This window comes from Pseudopipra pipra, chromosome 10 (assembly GCF_036250125.1).
Source record: "Pseudopipra pipra isolate bDixPip1 chromosome 10, bDixPip1.hap1, whole genome shotgun sequence".
Lineage (NCBI taxonomy): Eukaryota > Metazoa > Chordata > Aves > Passeriformes > Pipridae > Pseudopipra > Pseudopipra pipra.
Window position 1 is genome coordinate 1862844 of NC_087558.1, and position 19629 is coordinate 1882472.

Below are 19629 nucleotides of genomic sequence, written 5' to 3' on the forward strand. Positions count from 1 at the left end.
AGTCCTGGAGAACCTGCAAAACCTGGGTGATGGGGAATTCCAGGCCTCCAGGAGAGCTCCAGGCAAGGAAACCCCCACATACCCCCTTGCAGACACTCAGGCCCCACCCCTGGCACAGTTCTCCCAGGCTGGAGACATCCAAAGTCACCTCTGTTTGTGCCCAGACAAGCCCTTTGGAAAGAGGGGGTATCAGATATTAATTTTAAGGTTATTCCTCATTCCAAAGGCTCATCCAGCCCCAGTCCACATCTCAGCATCACCCTCCTCTCCCTGTACCAACCCCAAAGCAGCTCTGGTGTGCCTGGGGTGCCCCTTTCTGTGTCTGCCCAGGGCACCAGCAGAAACGATAAGCTCTACAAACAAAAGTAAGTACTTGAGTCAACACAGGCTCAAAATGCTGCTCCAGGTGCTTTTGAAGTGCTCAGCTCCCACTCCTGGGTATAAATATGCTGGACTGGGAGCCTCCTGATGCTGCCATTTCACCCCCAGGCATCCAACCACAGCCCTCTGCCATTCCCACGCCACCAAACAATCCTGGAAAATCCATATCCCCAGGCAAACATAGGCAGAGAGCTCATGGGAACAAACCTTCATGTTTGGGCTGCAAAGGACGGGTGTAAAACTGACCAAAACCTGACCACAGAAACCAACATTTCATGGGAGACGCTGAGAAAGTGAATTAAAGGGTCGGTTTGGGCAGAGACGAAAATGCCAGTGAAGGAAATCCCCTTGTTAGCACCACCAAGGCACCAGAAAAAGGAGAAGGAACAAGTTCATGAAAGAAGGACATGAGTTTGAAAGTGCAAATAATTGTTCACAATGAAGAGTAAACAAGGAAAAAAAAAGGCAGGACAGAAGGGAAATGAGGAAGGGAAGGCGGGTGTGTCTTGTCTCTCCCAGCCCCATCCCTTGGAGCTTGCTGAGGTTGGCTGTGCTGAGCCATCATTTTCCTGCTTTTCCAGACATCCTCACGCTGAAATGAAATGCAATAAACATCCTGCTACTGTGACAACACACAGAACGTTCATTAATTACGCACAATCATCCCTTAATTACCCCCGGCAGGCCCAGCCCAGGCACGTGGTTTGTGGGGTCGCAGCAGCCCCGTCCAAAACGCTCCAATGAAATGTTTCCCTCTGAGGGTCTGATTCACCACCGGGAGAAGGTTTACATCAACAACCCTTTCCCAGTTTAAACTGGAGTCATGAGGAGGTGAAGAGAGGCTGGAGCTCAGTTTCCTGAAGCACAGAGGACAGGGACAGAACGGGGAGCGATTTAAGGAGTAGCTCGAAGGGATCTTTCCAAGCCCTCGCAGGGCAGCGCCGGGCGTTTCCCTGCTCCTCTCCCAGGAGAGGCACGGGAGTTCCCATCTCCTGGGAAAAGCCGGCCAAGCCTCCCCGCAGGGGTCGGGACACTCAGGCTGAGATGCCCTCAGGTTCTTCCCAGGGTGCCACACACTTGTCACCCAAAAATCAGGCTCTGGAGGCACCCGGAGTGTTTTCACCCTGTTGCAGGTGCATCCCTGAATCCCACATCCATCCCAGCCGCGGGGCAGGGAATGAGCAGTGCCATGAGAGACCACCCAGTGTTACAAGGGGGATAAATCCCAGAACCCCAGTGCCTGGACAGCGTGTGGAGAGCAACAGGAGTGTCCGAGGAGGGGAAAAGAACCGGCTCTTCTCTCTCCCTCAGCAGGTTTGAGCAGGGTTTTCAGAAGCAGGTTTTTCAGCACAAAGGTTTATAATGACACCTCTTCTTTGTCTTCTTCTTTGTTCTTTTTCTTCTTCATCTTCTTCTTCTTTGTCTTCTCCTCTTCCTTTTTTTCCTCCTCCTCCTTCTCCTGCTCCTCCTCTTCCTCCTTCTCCTACTTCTTTTCTTCCTCTCCTCCTTCATTTTTTTCTTTTTCTAATCTTTTTTTTGTTGTTACTATTATTAGTAGTAGTAGTAGCATTACTATTTTTATTATTATTACTATTACCACTTAGAGCAGGCTATACATTTGCTTTTTGGATACTATTTGAGCAACTAATATATTTAGCAGAACACTGACCAGAAAACAAGAAAGAGCCATAAATGCCCTAAATTTACCACTTTGGGGTCCCAGCTCTTTCTCTGCCCAAAGCCAGCCGTGACAACACAAAGTCACGAGGCTGCAGGGTTGGCAGTGCTCAAATGGATTGTTTACCTCCTCCAAGGATTCGTACTTTGTAAGAAAAAGCTCCATCAGTGGCTGGTTGCACTTGCTGGATTCCATCCCAGCACAAGAGCCTGTGTGTTCCAGCCATGGATGGGATCATTAAATGGATGCAAAGCAAGAAAATCTCTTTGAATGTATTGAAAGAACAGCCATTCACAGATTCCTGCAGGAATTTGTGAGGGCACCCTGTGCCAAGCTCAGAGTGTGGGCTGGAATTGTCAGCTCAGGACAAGGCACTGTGCAGTTAAATCCCCTTTGTCAGGAAAGGGACGTTTTTCATTCAAAGGACAAACGAGTGCTGTGTGATCCTGTTGTAATTATCTAAAGCATGGAATTAATGTTTGGCCTGATCACAGAATCATAAAGTCATATAATCACAGAATCACAGGTTTGTTGAGGTTGGAAAAGCCCTCTAAGATCATCAAGTCCAACCATCCCCAGCACTGCCAAGGCCACCACTGACCCCTGTCCCCAAGTGCCACATCCACAGGGCTGTTAAATCCCTCCAGGAATGGGGATCCACCCCTGCCCTGGGCAGCTGTGCCAGGGCTGGACAGCCCTTTCCAGGAAGGAATTCTCCCAATATCCAACCTGAGCCTCCCCTGGCACATCTGAGGCCGTTCCCTCTCCTCCTGTCCCTTGTTCCCTGGGAGCAGAGCCCGACCCCCCCCCGGCTCCCCCCTCCTGTCAGGGGGTTGCAGAGCCAGAAGGTCCCCCCTGAGCCTCCTTTTCTCCAGGCTGAGCCCCCCCAGCTCCCTCAGCTGCTCCTGCTGCTCCAGCCCCTTCCCAGCTCCATTCTCATTCCTGGACATGCTCCAGCCCCTCAATGTGCTCCTTATCAATGTGCCCAGAACCGCCCCCAGAATTCGAGGTGTGGCCTCCCCAGTGCCCAGCACAGGGGGACAACCCCTGCCCTGCTCCCGTGGCATTGCTGGCACGAGCCAGGGCGCCGCTGGATCTGGGATAACGGGATTAATGATCGGAGCTTCTTTCCTGGGTGCTCCCCAGGGCTGGGGGCTCCCGGCCCCCAAACCCCTTTACCGGCCACTCTCCCAGTCACACCAGTGTCTGTAGCGATCCCCAGCAGTGTCTGTAGCGATCCCCAGCAGTGGATCCCCAGCAGTATCTCCAGTGATCCACCCCGGAGCCGCCTGCAGATGGCAACAGCTCCCCGGCCCCGCATCCCTCTGGAGCCGCTCGCAGCTCATCCTGGCTCCTCAGCGAGAATAACAGATGATAACTGCAATAATCATGAACCACAACAGTAAAAAATAACAAAAAATAATAAATCGACAGTATAAAAAAATAATTTAAAAATCGTGGGATCGTAGAATAATTTTTGCAAGTCCGATAATGGGTGGTTTCATTGAGTGATGGAGGAGCCCAGCTGCCTCTAAGCTGGGAATATCCCTTCCTAAAGGCACAGACGGGCTCACTGGAAACCCCACTGAACTCCTGCTGCACCTCTCAGGCAGTTCCCAACACATTCTGGTATAATGCAGAAATATGTGGGGTTTGCAGAGACAGTTTTTATTCTATTCCCAACTCTTATTTTTTTCTATCACAGTAGATTTAAATGGGAAGAGGGAAGGTTTAGAGGGGATATTGGGAAGGAATCCTTCCCTGTGAGGGTGGTGAGGCCCCGGCACAAGTTGCCCAGAGAAGCTGTGGGGTTTTTTTACTGTTTTTGCTGTGTGGGGTTTGATTTTGCTTAAATAAAGGGCAGGGACCGGCTGCTCCTTGGGGTAAAAGCAAGTGAGGAGAGAGGAGGATTTTAAGCCAGGAAAGGAGAGGAAGGAAACCAGAGGGAATTGCTGGATGGGGCAGGAAGGAGAGACAAAACCTCTGGCTGTGGCTGGTAGCAGATGGGAAGAACAACAGAAAGGAAAGTCAGTGGACACAAGGGGGAAATGAAAAGGAAGGGAGGAAAACTGCTTTTCAGCCTCAGACACACGTTCTCCTGCTCAGTAAAATACATATTTTACTGTATATAATTTATCTGTAGAATACATAGAATACTAAATATATATTTTACTATATATGTGCTTTGCCCCCACTCTGTGGTTTGAGGAGCTGGTGGTCAGAAAATCAAGATTCTGGTGGGTTTATGAGGGGCAGGGGGGGGGTGAGACCATCACCCACCCCCAGCCTCAGCCCCCCAGCCCGGAGGGACACTGAACTCCCCAGTGCACAGCAAGGTGGGATTTTCCCCTTCCACCGCCAAGCCCGTGACACGTTTCCCTATTTTTATCCTGATTTTTCAGGATTTAAATGTCAGCGGCTGAACTAACGAGCCCAGGCTGTGCAGGAAGCCGGGGCTGGACACGGCAAATCTCTTTTGGCCCGACGGGACCCACCCACCTCATTCCCAACAGGCAATATTTGCCCTTCTCCACCAGCCCACCAGTTTGTGGCTGCCCAAAAGGAGCCCACCAGCGGTGTGGTGGCCAGCGGGACCCCCCGGGCCCGAGGATTGGATCCAGGGAGGGTCGTTCCGGAGCTTTTCCCTGCTTTTTGTGCCGCCTCCGAGGCCGACGCGGTTATTTATGGAGTGTAAACACCACGGCTAAAAATAGCGGGATCAAACCTCTCCTGCCCCCTCATCCTGCCCCCACGCTGCCCTTCCAGCCTCGGCATCCTCATCCCGCCCTGCGTCTCTTCCTTAGGATGCTTCCCGGTGGATCACACAGCCCCACACCTGCCCCATTCCCAGAAAAACAGCTTTTCTCCCTTTCCCCCCCGCTTTTTAACAACCTCCTTCCCAGGCGGTTCCCTGAGCGCCCTGAGTTGGAGGGGCGTTGGATTTACCTCCTGCAAAACCAGGGAAAATCCAGGGAATTCGGGCTGGTGAGACAAACTGGGGCGGGAAATGTTTAATTTAGCAAAAATAAAGCCTCTTCAGAGGGAGGGGAAGAGCAAAGGGGCGATGGGAGAGGGTTCTCAGCAGGATGGTGTTCCCGGGGCGTTACCTTGCTTTTAGTGACCCCCAGGAAAACCGGGATCACCTGAAATCCCTGTGTGGGACGGCAGGAAAGCAGCTGGGATGTAAACAGGAGTGATCCGGCTTGGAATGCGGGAGTCGCTGGAGCGAGGACCATCCCAGCGCATCCTTTCACCGCCCGCTGCTCCGGGAGAGCTCGGGATGCCCGAGGGCAGCCGGGGCGGGATCATCCCGCTGGGAATCGCTCCTCCTGACTCATGCGAGTCGTGTGGGTGGCACAAAAACCGCGCGGGAGGGGAAAAAGGGCTGGGAAAGAATCCGCGGCTATTTTTAAGCCCGAAGAATTGGAAGAGGCTGAGCTTTTGGGGCTGAGTTGTAAATAAAAGTGAGATGAAGTCACGGCAGAATTCCAGGGCTGGAGCGTGGCAGCCCCTGGAGAACCTCCATGACCAACGAGGACGCGGCTGGAAAAATGTTGCTCCTTGGAAAACACTAAAAATTAAATAAAAAAAAAAAGGGGGGGGGAGGGGTTTGGTTATTCCAAACCAGCACAGGGATCATTCCAACCGGGACAAATTGTCTTTTATTCCTTTGAGGATATTTCAGTGTCCAGCTGCTTGTGGACACATCTCCTCCTGGAGTCCCTGACAGCCGAGGGCTTGAATTCAGATGGTGATGGATCCAGGTTTAATCCCGGAATTTAGAAATTAAGGTAATTTTATCCAAAAGAAAAACAGCCATTGGAGCAAATCAGCCCTTACAGGAAGAGTTGCTCATTATTTGTAAACCTAAAACCTCCTTCCAAACTCATTGCATGAGTGGGAGCCTTTCCAAGGAGTCCAGGGATTAAAATCCTAATAATAAGGAATTCTTACAAGAGGACAACCAATATAACCCAATCTTTCTAGTGTTTATTTTTACTGGAAGGAATAGAATATATTAACTCTGAGATGAGAAGCCTGACAAAGCATTGGTATCAAGAGCATTGCCCTGTGAGATTTCCACCTTTTATTTATTGAAGAAAAGAAAATGGTATTAAATAAATGAATAAATACTTAGTAAAGAAAATCTATAAATAGATATATAAATAAATATGTAATACATGTGAATGAACGAACTTTATTTATTTATTAGATTTGATTTCTTTATTCAAGAAAATACATTCCTTTTCTGGAGTACACCCAGACTTGTTAACAGCAGAACTGCCCAGGAAGGAATCAGAGTCATCCAGGGGTGTTTCAGCCTCTCACTCTCTTTCCCTCTTTTTTAAATAGTCCAACAGCAAATATTTGCTGGCAGTGGAGATTTCTGAGCTCTGAGGTAATGGACTATTTTTTTTTTCACATATGCAGAGTCATCTCCTTGTTCCTGGAGCCTTATTGCAGTTACAGATGTGCTGGAGAAATGGGAAGCACTGGAATCAAACCCCAGCTCTGTGGGTTTAATTCCAGCAATCCTGAGCTTCCCCTGAGCCCTGCTCCAAGCTCCCTGCCTGTGGATGGGCTTTTTTGGGAGCTTCTTCAGGGGTTTTTACAGAAATATTAAGAGCTCCATATTCTGGCCTTGGAGGAGGTTCCCACCAGGCTGAGCTGGGTTTGATTATCATGGAATTGTGGAGTGGTTTGGGTTGGAAAGGATCTTAAAGCCCATCCAGTGCCACCCCCTGCCATGGGCAGGGACACCTTCCACTAGCCCAGGTTGCTCCAACCTGGCCTTGGACACTTCCAGGGATCCAGGGGCAGTCACAGCTTCTCTGGGCAACCTCCACCACAGCAGCAATTTGTTCCATAATTCCTACAAAAGCCTCAAATATCACAAGGTTTGGGTCTATCAGATATTATAAATTCTATCACTGAAGCTGTGAGTGCTGAGCTGGTTTTTATCAACCACCCAGTTCATCACCCAAAGCTGTGCTTCCCTCCATCAACCCACGGGATCATTCCCACTTCCAAATGCTGCTCACCACATGGCAAAAGACAAAGTTCATTATGGTTTTTTCCCCAACTAGTTTTCCCATATTTGGGGGGGAAAACTTATAAAAGGAAACTCAGAAGTGAAGCCTCATAGTACCAAGAGCATTTTAGGGAGCAGGTTCCTGTGGGGTGAGTTCAGAATTCCCCAAATTCCAGCAGGCTCGGGGACAATTCCGTGCCCTATCAAAGGGTTATTTTGCCATGTCAGCACTTTGGCACCATCTCCAAGATCCAGAAGTGAAGTTTTAATGATCCGCTGCTCCAAAGGGATCGATGGGTTCCTGCAGGGGTCATTTGCAGGATCAATAATTGTTCAGCCCCTGCAAAACTGGAGAAAATCAGCTTTGAAGCTCCTTCCCAGAAACCGCTCGGTGGCTCCAGACTTTCTCCCCCAGGCTCTGGGCAGCTGCAAAGTGGGTTTCTTGGAAAAGAGCAGATTTTGGGGCTGGGGGAGGCACAATGTGGCTGCTAAGGAGGGTTTGTCCGGGCTCAGCAACTCCTGGTGCTGCCCCAATGCTCTGCTGGGGGACAGAGAAAGGTCCTCAGGCCAGGTTGGGCAGGACTTGGAGCAGCCTGGTCTACAGGAATGTGTCCCTGCCCATGGAATCCTCATGGAACCAGTGACCCCTGTCTGCCACCACACTGACACAGGAACCCACAGCCAGGAGAAGACACTCTCCATGCATTTCCAAAACCAGCTCCACCACCCAAATGCCCCAAACCCACAGAGGATGCAGCACCCACATGGCCAGTCCCTCCAGGATGAGTCCCCTGGCCCTGATTTCCCCAGGAGCCCATATTTCTGCATTCTCCCAAGCCAGCCATGGGGCTGCTGGACCTGGGGCTGCTGGAGTGGCCACAGCTGCCTACCAGGATTTGAATTCTTATTTCTCCTTGCTGTGACAGCGCCCTGTTCCCTCCAGCCACTGATTCCCTGATCTGACAGGACACAGAGCTGCTCCTCAGGCTCTGCTGCAGGCTGAGCCCGTGGCACGCACTGCAGGCCCAGCCAAAAGTGCCTCTAATGAGCTATCAACAGGCTTTAATATTTCATGGTGCTCTGATCAGAGTTAGGGCTTATCAGAAATGCTGTTAAAACGCAGCCTCTGGGAATGGCCAGGAGGGTTTCACCCGGCGCCCGAGGTTTACTCACCGTCCTATTTGCCTTAAAAACATCACAGCAGTTATAGGCAGGAGTCTGGTGAGAATGTGGCCCCTGGCACGGCAGGGAGATGCTGCCAGAGCCAGTGCACAGCATCCCAAATCCTGCTGGCCACGGGCAAGGAGAAGTCCCCAAAGCAAAGGGTCCCTGCAGCCCCCCTGGTGCTGCCCAGGCAGGTCAGTCCTAAAGCAGCTGGGGCTGGGGCTGTGCCCACTGCTGCCACCCTCCTGCTCACCTTTCCCAGCTCCAGCACCCTTCTGCAGGGAGAAATGCCCAAAAACCACAGAATAACCCCCTGAATATGGAGAAAGAACAGCAGGTTCTCATTGTTTGCCAGAAGCCCAGCCCCTCCTTCCTCAAACTCTGCCTGGTGCTGTGTCGCCACTGAGAACATTTTGTCCCTCATCGTTGCTCCTGAGCTCCCCAAAATGTGTCATAGCTGTGACAGCCATGAATTATCCCAAAGTGGGGCTGGCAGCAGGATGGGGTTTGCAGATCTGAGCAGTGAAATCATCCCCAGTGGAGCAATCAGGACAGAGGAAACGAGTCCGTCCTTCGTGACGCTCACGGCGGTGGGTCAGTGGCTGCCCATCAGATTTGGCACATGCTCACCCAAAAGGAAACCAGGCAGAAAGGTGCTGCTCAGTTTTTGCCACGTTCCACGTTAGTTTTTCCATGACTAGACGAGACCTTCCTCCCCTCTCCCGTTTGCCTGAGTTTTGCAGCTGAGCCGGGGGGATCACCAAACGACCCAGATGAGGGGCTGTGGTCAGGGGGGACAGATAAAGGGGTGGGTTGGGCCACCAGGAGTGTGGCAATGGTCACTCCCTGCTGGGTGACACAGGGACCTGTGAAACTTTAGTCACGGGAATGAAAAACAACAGAAAGGAAGGATGAGGAGCTCCCTCTGTGCCTGCACTGGCACTGCCTGTCCTGACACTGCTGGTGTCCTTTTTAAGGGGCAAAAGCAGTGGTGGGCTCTGCACCCCTCCCGTGGGTTGCTCAGGGCTCAGGCATCACTTACCTCATGTCCTTGGCTACCACTCATCCCTACAGCCTCAAACTCATCTCCACACTCTTAGGTTCATTCCATATCCTTAGGTGTTGCCCATCCCCACATCCTTGGCTACCACACATCTTTGTGTCCTTGAGTCCTGCTCATCCCTGTGTCCTTGGGTGCTGCTCTTCCCTTCATCCTCGGGTACCACTCGTCCAGTGCCCTCAGGTATTGCTCATCCCTGAATCTTTGTGTCCACACATCCTTGTATCCTCCAGTACTGCTTATCCCTGCATCCTTGGGTACCACTCACCTCTGTGTCCTTTGATCCTGCTCTTCCCTGCATCCGTGGGTACCTCTCATCCTTGTGTCCAGGGTACTGCTTATCCCTGCATTCCTCGGGTTCATCCCACATCCTTTGGCTCATCCCCATGTCCTCACATTATCCCTGTGAGTGATTCCAGACTATCCCTGCTCGGTGGTCCCGCCCCAGCTGGTTCTCAGCGCTAATTTTGGGGCACACTGAAGGCCGAAGTGGGGTGGGTGGCAGGGTCTCCCCGCCGGGCGATGCCGCTCCTGGCCGGGTTCCCCAGCCCCATTAGCCCGTGGAGCGCCGCCAGACATGCCCATCAATATTTCACGCGGGATGAGGCCCCTCCGGGCGCGGATAAAAGGCGGCTCCGCGGGCGGGCGGGGCGCGGGGATGGCGGGCGGGCGGGGGCCGGGGCCGTGCGGCCGCGGGGGCTGCGGCGGGGCGGGGGCCGGGCCGGGGGTCGCCGCGGGCCCCCCCTGGGTGCCTCGGGCGCGGTGGGTGGCCCGGAGGGTCGCGGCGCTGCTCGTGCTGCTGGCGCTGGTGGCCGCGGGCTGCGCCCTCCGCCGCCGAGCCTGCCCCGCGCCCCGACGGAGACCCCCGGCCCGGCAGCGACCCCCGGCCCCGCCCGGCCCCGCCGGCCCGCTCGGGGGTCCCGCTGTCCCCCCGGGAGCGGGGCTGGAGCTGCCGCCGCTGCCCCGCTACGAGCAGGTGGAGCATCTGCCCAGCTACGAGGAGGCGCAGGGGGGGGTTCGCGGCTGAGACCCCCGCCCCGCGCACCCCTTGGGGCCGGGGGGACCCGGGCGGAGCCCCCAAACGCCTGCACACCCCTGGGCCGGGGGGAGCCGGGCTGAGCCCCTCAAACCCCTGCGCATCCCTTGGGGAACCCGGTGGAGCCCCCCAAACCCCTGCGCATCCCCTGGGGCCGGGGGGAGCCGGGCTGAGCCCCCCACACCGCTGCGGGCCCCGGACCTCGCACGGAGGGACACAGGGAATGGCTGGGACTCCCGGGAGACGCTGGATATCCCCAAGGGCCAGGCGCTGGTCCCCGCGGTCTCCAGGAGCGATGCGACGCCAGGACACAGCAGCGTTCCCTGCAGGGACATTGGGAATCCCGGGGAAGGCTCCCACCGGGATCCGCGGCAGGAGGGCCTGCTGGACACCTGGCTGTGCGGAAGGGATGTGCGGGATTCCTCGGGGATGGCCCACGGAGGGATGCGCTGCTGTGCCTGGGAAGCAGCTGCTGGCTCGCAGTGGGACAGGATCCAGGACGCCAGGACTTCCCAGAGGGACACATCCCAGTGCTCGAGGGACTTCCAGGAGGAGACTGACTTGGGGACATCACCTCTGGCCCAAGGCCATCGCCTCCAGGATGGTGACGTGCTCCTCAGGGAACGATGGAAAGAGCCGGCTGCAGTCGGGCGCAGCATCCCCAGCTCCCCTCGCCTGGGCACGGGATCACGCTCCCTGGAATTCTGGGCTTGCTCAGCTGTGGAAGCAGCAGGAGGCTGTGCCCATGGACATGGCTGGGTGACTCTCCCCCCTCCCACGCCCAGGGGTGATGGGGGCACAGCAGGAGCAGGATCTCCCCCCTGGAATCACGCGGCGGGTGAGCTGTAGGGAGCCTCCCGGGGGCACAGGGCAAAGGGAGGAGAAACACCCCCAGAGCTTGCTAATAAAATCCTGGCACCTTCTGCTCCCGTGCTTTGATTTCCCCCCCCGGTGACCCGGGATCCCTCCTGCCCCAAGGGAAGGGCACATCCCAACCCGGCACAGGCCACCAGTGCCGACACTGCCCACAGCTGGAAAACCTGCCAGGAACAAGGCAAATAAAACCAAGGATGGGCAGAAACCACCTCCATCCTCGCTGACATCACATCTGAATGAGCTGGGAGCATCTAAATTACTCCTAAATCACCCACAGACCACAGCTTCCTACAGGATTAGGAGCTCACCTGAGCTCTCCCAAGAATGGAACCGGTTTGTGCCCAAAAGCTCCATGAAATCCCTTTTTTCCCAGCTTGAATTGAGCACTTGGAGGATCCTGTCAGGAGCTGCAGCCACGAGCCCTTTCCTTTCCCTCTTTTCAAGGCACATCTCACTGCAGAGAAGCCCTGAATGCTTATTTAGAACAGAATCAGAGCATTTCCAAACTCCCACATTTACATAAGGCGAAATATTCCCGCAGAGCCACAAAAGACACAGGAATAATTAAACATTCCAAGTTTTGTGCACCCATTTAATTTCTTCCCTGAAGACACACCAGCCCACCCCTGTTTCCCATGAAGCACTCAGTTCTCATCAGAACCATCTACAGCAGGGCAAAGGCACCTGAATTAAAATTAACAGGCTGTGTTTCAGTATTGGAAATTTTATAGCACTGAACTGGATCAATAAAAATGTACTTTGGAAATAAGAGAGTCTCCCATGTGATCAATTAATAAGACCCTTTTTTCTCCCAAACTCTTCCCCCTGCAGAGTAAAATATCATCTCTGGCATGACAAAAATTAAGAAGTGGAAGCCTCAGAATTTGTAGGTTTAACAATAAAAACATATAAATCCAATAAAAATATTAAAACCATTATATATCATTAAAAATATAATCCCCAATAGTGTTTCCCACAATTCCCCCTTATCTCTAGGTTATATAATATTTGTATATCTATTTAAATAAATACCTATATATTTAAACTTCAGAATTGAATTTTAGAAAGCTTCAAGCTTTTCCATAATTGGGTTTTTTATAGTTTGGACTATTCTGAAGTGAAGAAGGCAACAATCACCGGGGTTTTTCTGCAGGAAATGGTTCTACATAAAGTGTGAAATCAAATTTTCAGATTCAAAGCTGTTCCAGCCCCAAAGGATAAAATCCCACAGATAAACAGAGATCGCAAAAGTCTTATTGTCTTAAATACCAAAAAACAGAAGATATTTTTAATTTTTCCCCTCAACTATTAAAAATATGCAATGGGCTTTTAAACACTCACCTGAGCTTTCACTTTTACCTCATTTTAAGAGATATTTTTCCACCTGCTTTCTGATAACCAGACATAAAATGAAGTGTAAGAACTCAACTCCCACCCTGCAATGGCAAAATTGGGGTTATATTTGATAATTAATCCATCTCACCAGCACCCAAACAACAGAATTTCAATCATTTAATCCCTGCTTCTTAAACTGGTTTATGAGGGTTTAAATCAAGCTTAAATATTTAAATATTTAAGGGATTATTTGTTTTTAAGAGATATTAAATCACTGAAGAATCACTGGTTTTGCACTGGGCAATAATGTAACCAAACCATACCTGAAACATCTGTATCCTTCTGCTCTTTCTTTTTTATTTATTTATTATTTGGTTTTATTAAGAAATTTATGAACTATGCACAAAAGGGTCACATAATGATTTACAAACCAGAAGACATTTCCCATATGTACAGATATTTTGAGGGTAACATTTTGAAAAACACATATTAAACAATGTCAGTGATGAATAACCTGCTCCTGTATTTATCACTCAAAGAACTTCTGCAAGAACATCTCAAATATACAGCCAATTTCATATGTAAAACAAAGAAAAAGTGTACCTTGATGAAATAACACAAAGGTAAAAACAATATTTGCAAATCAAGCGCTTTGGGCAGAAAAAAATACATGAAATATTCTTCCTTATTTTAAATATTGTTGTCAGTTATTCAGTCAGATGCCACAAAACCAACCCCCAGTGCTGGTTTTACCTCAAACCACCCTAAAAGCACATTCCAAAGCATTTTAAACAATTTACAGCCTCTCAGAAAATACCATTTGTTGGTAAATAGTTTGCTCAGTGACAATCCTGAGTTGCTGAAATCACCTGAAATTCCCTGTTAAAGAACCTGCTGGTCCATATGCACTGACAGAAACAGGTATCACCATAACTGGGGGTGAAGTGGTTTGTATTTTACAGGCTCAAACTCCTTTTTTACATTTTCAGTACTTACAGTTTGCTAAATTTGCTTTCAGGACAATTTAAACAAGACTTTGGAGAGGTCCCTGAGGCTGCAGAAATAACCCAACTGGGTGCTTAAAGAGAGAAATTGGTACTTAATTAGTGGCAACCAAGGTTAAGTCATTTGAATGGCAAAGACAATTTAAAAGCCACGAGCAGAGGGACAGCTAATTTCCCTTTTTTCTCAGACATTGTGGACTAAAATGGAGCCAGAAAAATGAACCCAGCTCAAAATGAGAGCGAAGAAATAATTCTGTGTGTCACCCAGCCATTGAGATCTCCACAAATTCTCACTCCTGTTGCCCACTAAATGTTCCTGTGGCTTTTTTTTTTTTATGTTTATCAAAATATGCCAGCACAAAACATTGCAGAAGCACTTGTTAAGGTGCCCAAAATGTCAGTTATTGCTGCACAGTCACACTGGTCCTCCCTGCAGGACTGGCTGCTGCTCGTTCTCTCTCTTTAACAATTTCCATCTGGATTTTGGCTCTGATTTTATTCCAATCCACTTCCAGCTGTAAGAACAGAAAAGCAAATACCCAGAGGTCAATCAGAGAGAGGTCAGACAATTATTCACTAGCAGGACAATTGGAAGATACAATTACAGAGCATTTAAATTCTATTCATGGAAGATATGAAGGCACAGTTGAGTTCTAACAGAGCTTCCACCTTTAAAATCAACCAAGCTTGATCTATTTTACCAGGACACATCTCATTGTGTCTGGCAATAAAACATTAAAACACAAAAATAACTTGCTTCTAGTTTCAATGTCATGACATCAGTGTCCTGTTACTGAGAATTCATCAATAATAAACGAGGGATGTCTCCTCTGGGTAAGCTGAGAGCATATTACACCAGTTATCTGCTGTAACAGAAATCAGATTTCTGCTTCAAAGTTTGCCTCCTGCATCAATAAATGTTCTGGAATTGTCATTTTCTGCCTGTATTCTGTGTCAGTGAAACTTCAGCCCATGGATACAGCACAATATCCACAGGACAAATGCGAGGTACAACAGTTGTCTGGCTTTCCAAAAATGCTTGATGTGAAAAAAAAATGGATCGTGGAGCATCTGATGACCATAAAAACATGTCCAAAAACTGGGGAAAAAATGGAATTTGGAATTTGTGCAGTTCAGTTTCACTGCTGGAGAATCAACCCTGTCAAAGATGGGATGGGAAAAGGATTTCAAGTGCTGCCCAGGGAGTTTTTGGAGTAGCTGCTCCTCCGTTAACCAAGTCAGGGAATAACAAGGAAGGTTCTCCATGAGGGAAGATGTTACTGCAATGCCCACATTCTCAGGTGAAAAGGCTCATAATACCTTAATTCAGGATGCATTTACTGCGTCCAGGATTCTCAGGATATATAAAAAGTATTAAAAAACTGATGGGTAAAATATAGATACAGCCACTAAGCACATTGGTTAGGTCAGTCTAGAAAAGAGGAAAAAACTCCTTATTTAAGCCTGAAGGAGTTTTAGGTGGTGAGAGGGAAGCTGAGACCCTTTTTCATCCTTGAGAAGGAATAGCAGCACAAAATCTGGCTTTTCTCTTGCATGCCCTTGTGATTTCCTTCTGATTTTGCTTTATGAGGTTGCAATGAAAATTTAGTTACAGCTTAAAATCCACTCCATTAAACAGGTTCCCTCCTACCCTCAGATCCAGCAGACGAGACCTTTGGCACGTGGATGTGGAAAAGGATTCCTTTACTCCAAAAATCTGCAGTCTGAGACCCAAAGTTTCAAGACTGTGAGGTGAAAAATCCCCTTGCTTAGAAATCCTTCCAGAATGTGCAGCTTTGGTGATGATTTAAAGCCAGTCAGTGCCCATTTCTCTGAAATGTGCCTCTGGGGAGCGCCAGGGGATTAATGTGATTTTTGCTCTGTCATGGATTTAAAGGACAGAACACACACTCCCAGCACAGCAGCTGGAAGTGCTGCAGGATGAGAGTGCTTGGGATGTGTGCAGTTATCCTGCTGGATTTTCGAGGTGAATTATTGCAGAATGGTTCACTGGGGGCCAGACACTGGGCAGTCCATTGTGGAGGGAAGGAAACATCCTCAGGAGTGTTAAAAACTGATGACTTCCATTAGAAACTCAGCTTTATTGTCAAATTAAAGGATCTGAGCTAACAGCTGGCATGTGTTTCCTGATCCAGCAGCTCCACTGGATGGAAGGATTTGATAAAAAGGTCCCTTTTCCTAATTTCACTCTCAGAAAGCTGAGGAACAATGAAGGGAAAAGCAGGAAGGACATGAGAGCTGTTCAATGAAAGGTGCACATGTGGGTGTCTCTCAGAAGGGAAATGTGTGGGAAGGCTCCAGTGGAATCCAAGATACTTCCAACCTGATGAACTTTAAGATCCTCCCTTAAAAACAGCTCCCCCATCTGTCTTTAAAATCTGTTAAATAATAATACATTGAAAAATAGTAATAAATTGAAGGACCTCCTGATGATGGAGAGGGTTCCCAGGGTTTGCTGACAATGGATATTTAACTGTTTATCATATTTGGCAGAATGGTTTGTACTTCACTTAATAAATATCTGGATACCTTCAAAGTTTGTTATTGTTGGTCTCCATAAAATGACATTAAAATATTGAAGACATTTAAGAGAGACACCTTTAACCATAGTAAGGTCCAGCTCCTTGTTTATAGAAAACAACTGTTCTTTTATTTCTATAACTCTTACCAGATATTATATATACTTTTATATACACACACACACACACACACACACACACACACACACACACACACACAAATATATATATATATTTTCTGTATCTGTACCTTCAAATAAAACACATGCCCAGCTCTTCCTGGCCAAGCAGCCACACACCAAACCATGAACTTAGATGTAAAATCTTCATATTTATGTTCACATTTGAACCACAAAAGGAAAATATAAGAGCAAACCCATCCCACAAAAAATCAGGCTGCAGGAATAATGCTGAGGAACACTTACCCCTTCTGCATATTGCAAAAATCTCCTGTTGGTTTCTTTTTTACCAAAATCCTCCAAGAACTTCTGCCTGTAAGCCAGGACTGTGTCAACATGTGTCTTGTGCTTCACTGCAAGTTCCAGGGCCCTGGGATGGAGCAGAAATGGGGTTGCCAGGCTGGAGAAATGCTCTGGCACAACTACAGGCTTGGAAAAGGACACCCTGGGGGCTGCAGGCACAGAGCCCTGATCCCAGTGCCAAGCAATTCCACATTAGTGTCAGTCACAGGAGGTTAAAATTGGCTACTTTATGCAAAATATCCAACCATTATTTCTGTTGACAACCTCACCATGGCACTCGCTGGACAACAGGAGGCTTTTTATTTCAAGGAAATACAGAATATTTGAGCCCTCTCAGTATAAAAGATGGCAAAAATAATGATGTTTAGTAACTTTTCTACAGTCAGGAATAGCTTCTGAACATAAACTATGGTATGTACCCTGTAGTATTTACAACTATTGTAGAGGTGGGAAAGATTAGTCATTGGATTAATATAATTCATTGCTCACATCTGTTTTCTTCTCAGAAAGGAACACTTCTGTTTGATATACAGAGTTTTTAGATGATATATAAATAACAGAATATCCTTTTCCTGATATCCAGCCTACACACCTCCCCTGACACAGCTTCAAATCAGGCAACAAGATAAAAACCCACAGATATGTGGGGGAAAAAACAACCTTTTGCCCCCAGTGATGTGAATACAGCAGAGATACCAGGAGTAAACGGCCTCAGAAGATTCTGTCAGAAAACGTGGGTTTTTGTTTAAAGGAGAAATTCCTGCTTTGTTTTCTCAGGCCCAATTCATATTTTATCCACCTACACAGTGCTGGGAGCCTGAATAGCCACAGGTCTATTTTTAGCAACAAGACATTTCGAAACAGCCCTAATTCCTGGAGGGTCAGGTCCAGTTTGGGGCATCACTAAGGACTTTCCTGTGTTAGCAGTGATGAAACAGCAAAATGTTATTTAAAAACCCTTCCAAGCATGTTCTGGACTTTCATCACAGAGTATCTAAATATGGCACAAGAAGGTTAAACATGTTCCTTTTTTTGGTTGTTGTCAGGATGTGATTTACTTCATCTTTTCACAGATCTGGGTGAGTCAAGGCAGAAAATTAGTCAGCTAAGTATTAGTCAGCAAGAAAACAACTGGTGTAAATAATCAGGGCAGCTGCTTATAAACATGTTTGGTCTGCAGAAATCCCACCTGTCCCAGTTGTAGAGGTTAATGTTGACTTGGATAGCTTGATAAATCAGGCCTGACTGAAGCAGCAGAGTTTCAGCTTCCTGGGTGTTCCCACTGAACAGCAGCATATGAGCCATCCTTGACTCCTTGGAGGGCAGCTCCTTGATGGAATTGATGTACTGGACTTTGTCAATCTGCCCAGGAGAAGCACAGCAGCTTAATGAGGGAAATTAATTAATAAAACAAGCTTTGCAGCAGTTGAACTGGGAGTTTAAGCCCATTTTCTCACCTCCCCAATTGCTGCATAGGCGATTTCAGCCGTGGTCATGTCTTTGTTGGCCACTGCCATGGCAGCCAAACACGCCCACAGGGTCTGGTCCTGAAATTAAAACCAAAAACCAGCTTTTCTGACTTCAAATCTTTATTGTCATGCTAAAAATCGCTTCCCAAAGGAAGCACCCAAGTCCTGAAACTATACCCTTCTCATTATGCTATATATGGCACCATGGGCTGAGCTTCCCATTGCAAAATCACTGCTTCATTACTTCTCTGAACTAGGAATTAGAAAAATTTATGGGTAATAATAATATTGCACCTTTTTTTTTTTAATTTTCATTACTTCTGTTGCTTGGTTGTTTCTGTCTGTTTGGGTTTTTTTAAAACACAATCTTAAGGAAACCCCAAGAACTCAGAATAACATTTAGGAAGATCCTAAATGACATTTTGATACCAAGTGACACCATTATGACAAAGACACACTGCTCAAACATATTTCTAATCTAAAAATATGTTTTCTATATGTTTTCTAATATAGCCCATAGTTAGGCTACCACAGCTGAAAGCTCTAGTTCAGACAGGAAAAACATAATTTTTGACCTGTTAGTCCACATGGAATTAAGTGGGTTTTAGTATTTTTGTTGAATATGTTCAATAACAAATTTGGAAAGAAATTTGCACTGTGAAGAGGTTTAAATCAGAATAAACAGCTGCACTGAGTATGATCTAAATGTGTTTCTCTGTCTCCCAACTGACCTTTTCTGTAAGTCAAGATAAACCTTCCTGCAGGCAGCCCATAATTTGGGAGAATTCAGATTATTCAGAGAATCAAGCGCTCATAAAAATCTTTGTCATGTTTTCTTCCCACTTCCCTATTATTTATAAAATTAGGTGATAACATGGAAAATTCAGACTCAAATTATGCAGAGGAAGTCTGTAGGAGTTGCTCCCTGATGGGTCTTGCTGTTCTTTTTTCCCCCCTCAGAAATATCCTTCCATTTTCTTATTCCTGATTGGAAATATTTTGAACTGTCTACCTGGGTTGCCAAAAATCAAAATAACCTGATTTGGATGCTTAAATCAGGTGATGAGAAGACTCTTCACGCTGAAAATAAAGACTTTATTCCAATTCTACAACCCAACTTATGTGGATGTGTATTGATTTTATAAAGCAATTACAGGAACATCTGAAATGCACATTTAAGGTCACGAAGAAAACTCTTTTCTAGGAGTAAAGGGGATAAAGGAACTAGAGTTTGGAGGGATTTGGTTTTGTTTTAAAGACTACCAGACTCACCTCATCTGTTGCTGTTGCCTAAATATATATAAAAGCAAGCAAGGGAAAAGAAAAAAACAAAAACAAGTGAAAGAAAATATGAAAAATAAGAGATAATTGTGGAGATGAAGGTCACTCTTAATTGGTTTTATTAAAGCCCAGTCCTGAAAAGTTAAGCTCAGAACTAAGTTCTGTGAGTACCTGTGTTCAACCCAGCTGGGGTGACTAAAAATCAGAATTAGTGTTTATAATGAAAATGGTGACATTATGTAGATTAGGTAACGAAATTATGATTATGAGAGTAGATTATGAAAACCATGG

At 47.7% G+C, this 19629-nt stretch overlaps 1 protein-coding gene across 3 annotated transcripts in view; it reads right to left on the minus strand.

Annotated features, from left to right (window-relative positions):
• Positions 1-12897: 12897 nt before the first annotated feature.
• Positions 12898-19629, minus strand: part of IFT80 (intraflagellar transport 80) — a 31905-nt gene continuing 25173 nt past the window's right edge. For all 3 annotated transcript variants that reach the window (XM_064665760.1, XM_064665762.1, XM_064665761.1), the window contains 4 exons: positions 18046-18135; positions 17778-17950; positions 16532-16655; positions 12898-14081 (listed from right to left, as the gene is read on the minus strand). In XM_064665760.1, coding sequence (XP_064521830.1) covers positions 13968-14081; positions 16532-16655; positions 17778-17950; positions 18046-18135 — 501 coding nt within the window. In that variant the 3' untranslated portion in view covers positions 12898-13967. The remainder of the gene's footprint in view (positions 14082-16531; positions 16656-17777; positions 17951-18045; positions 18136-19629) is intronic.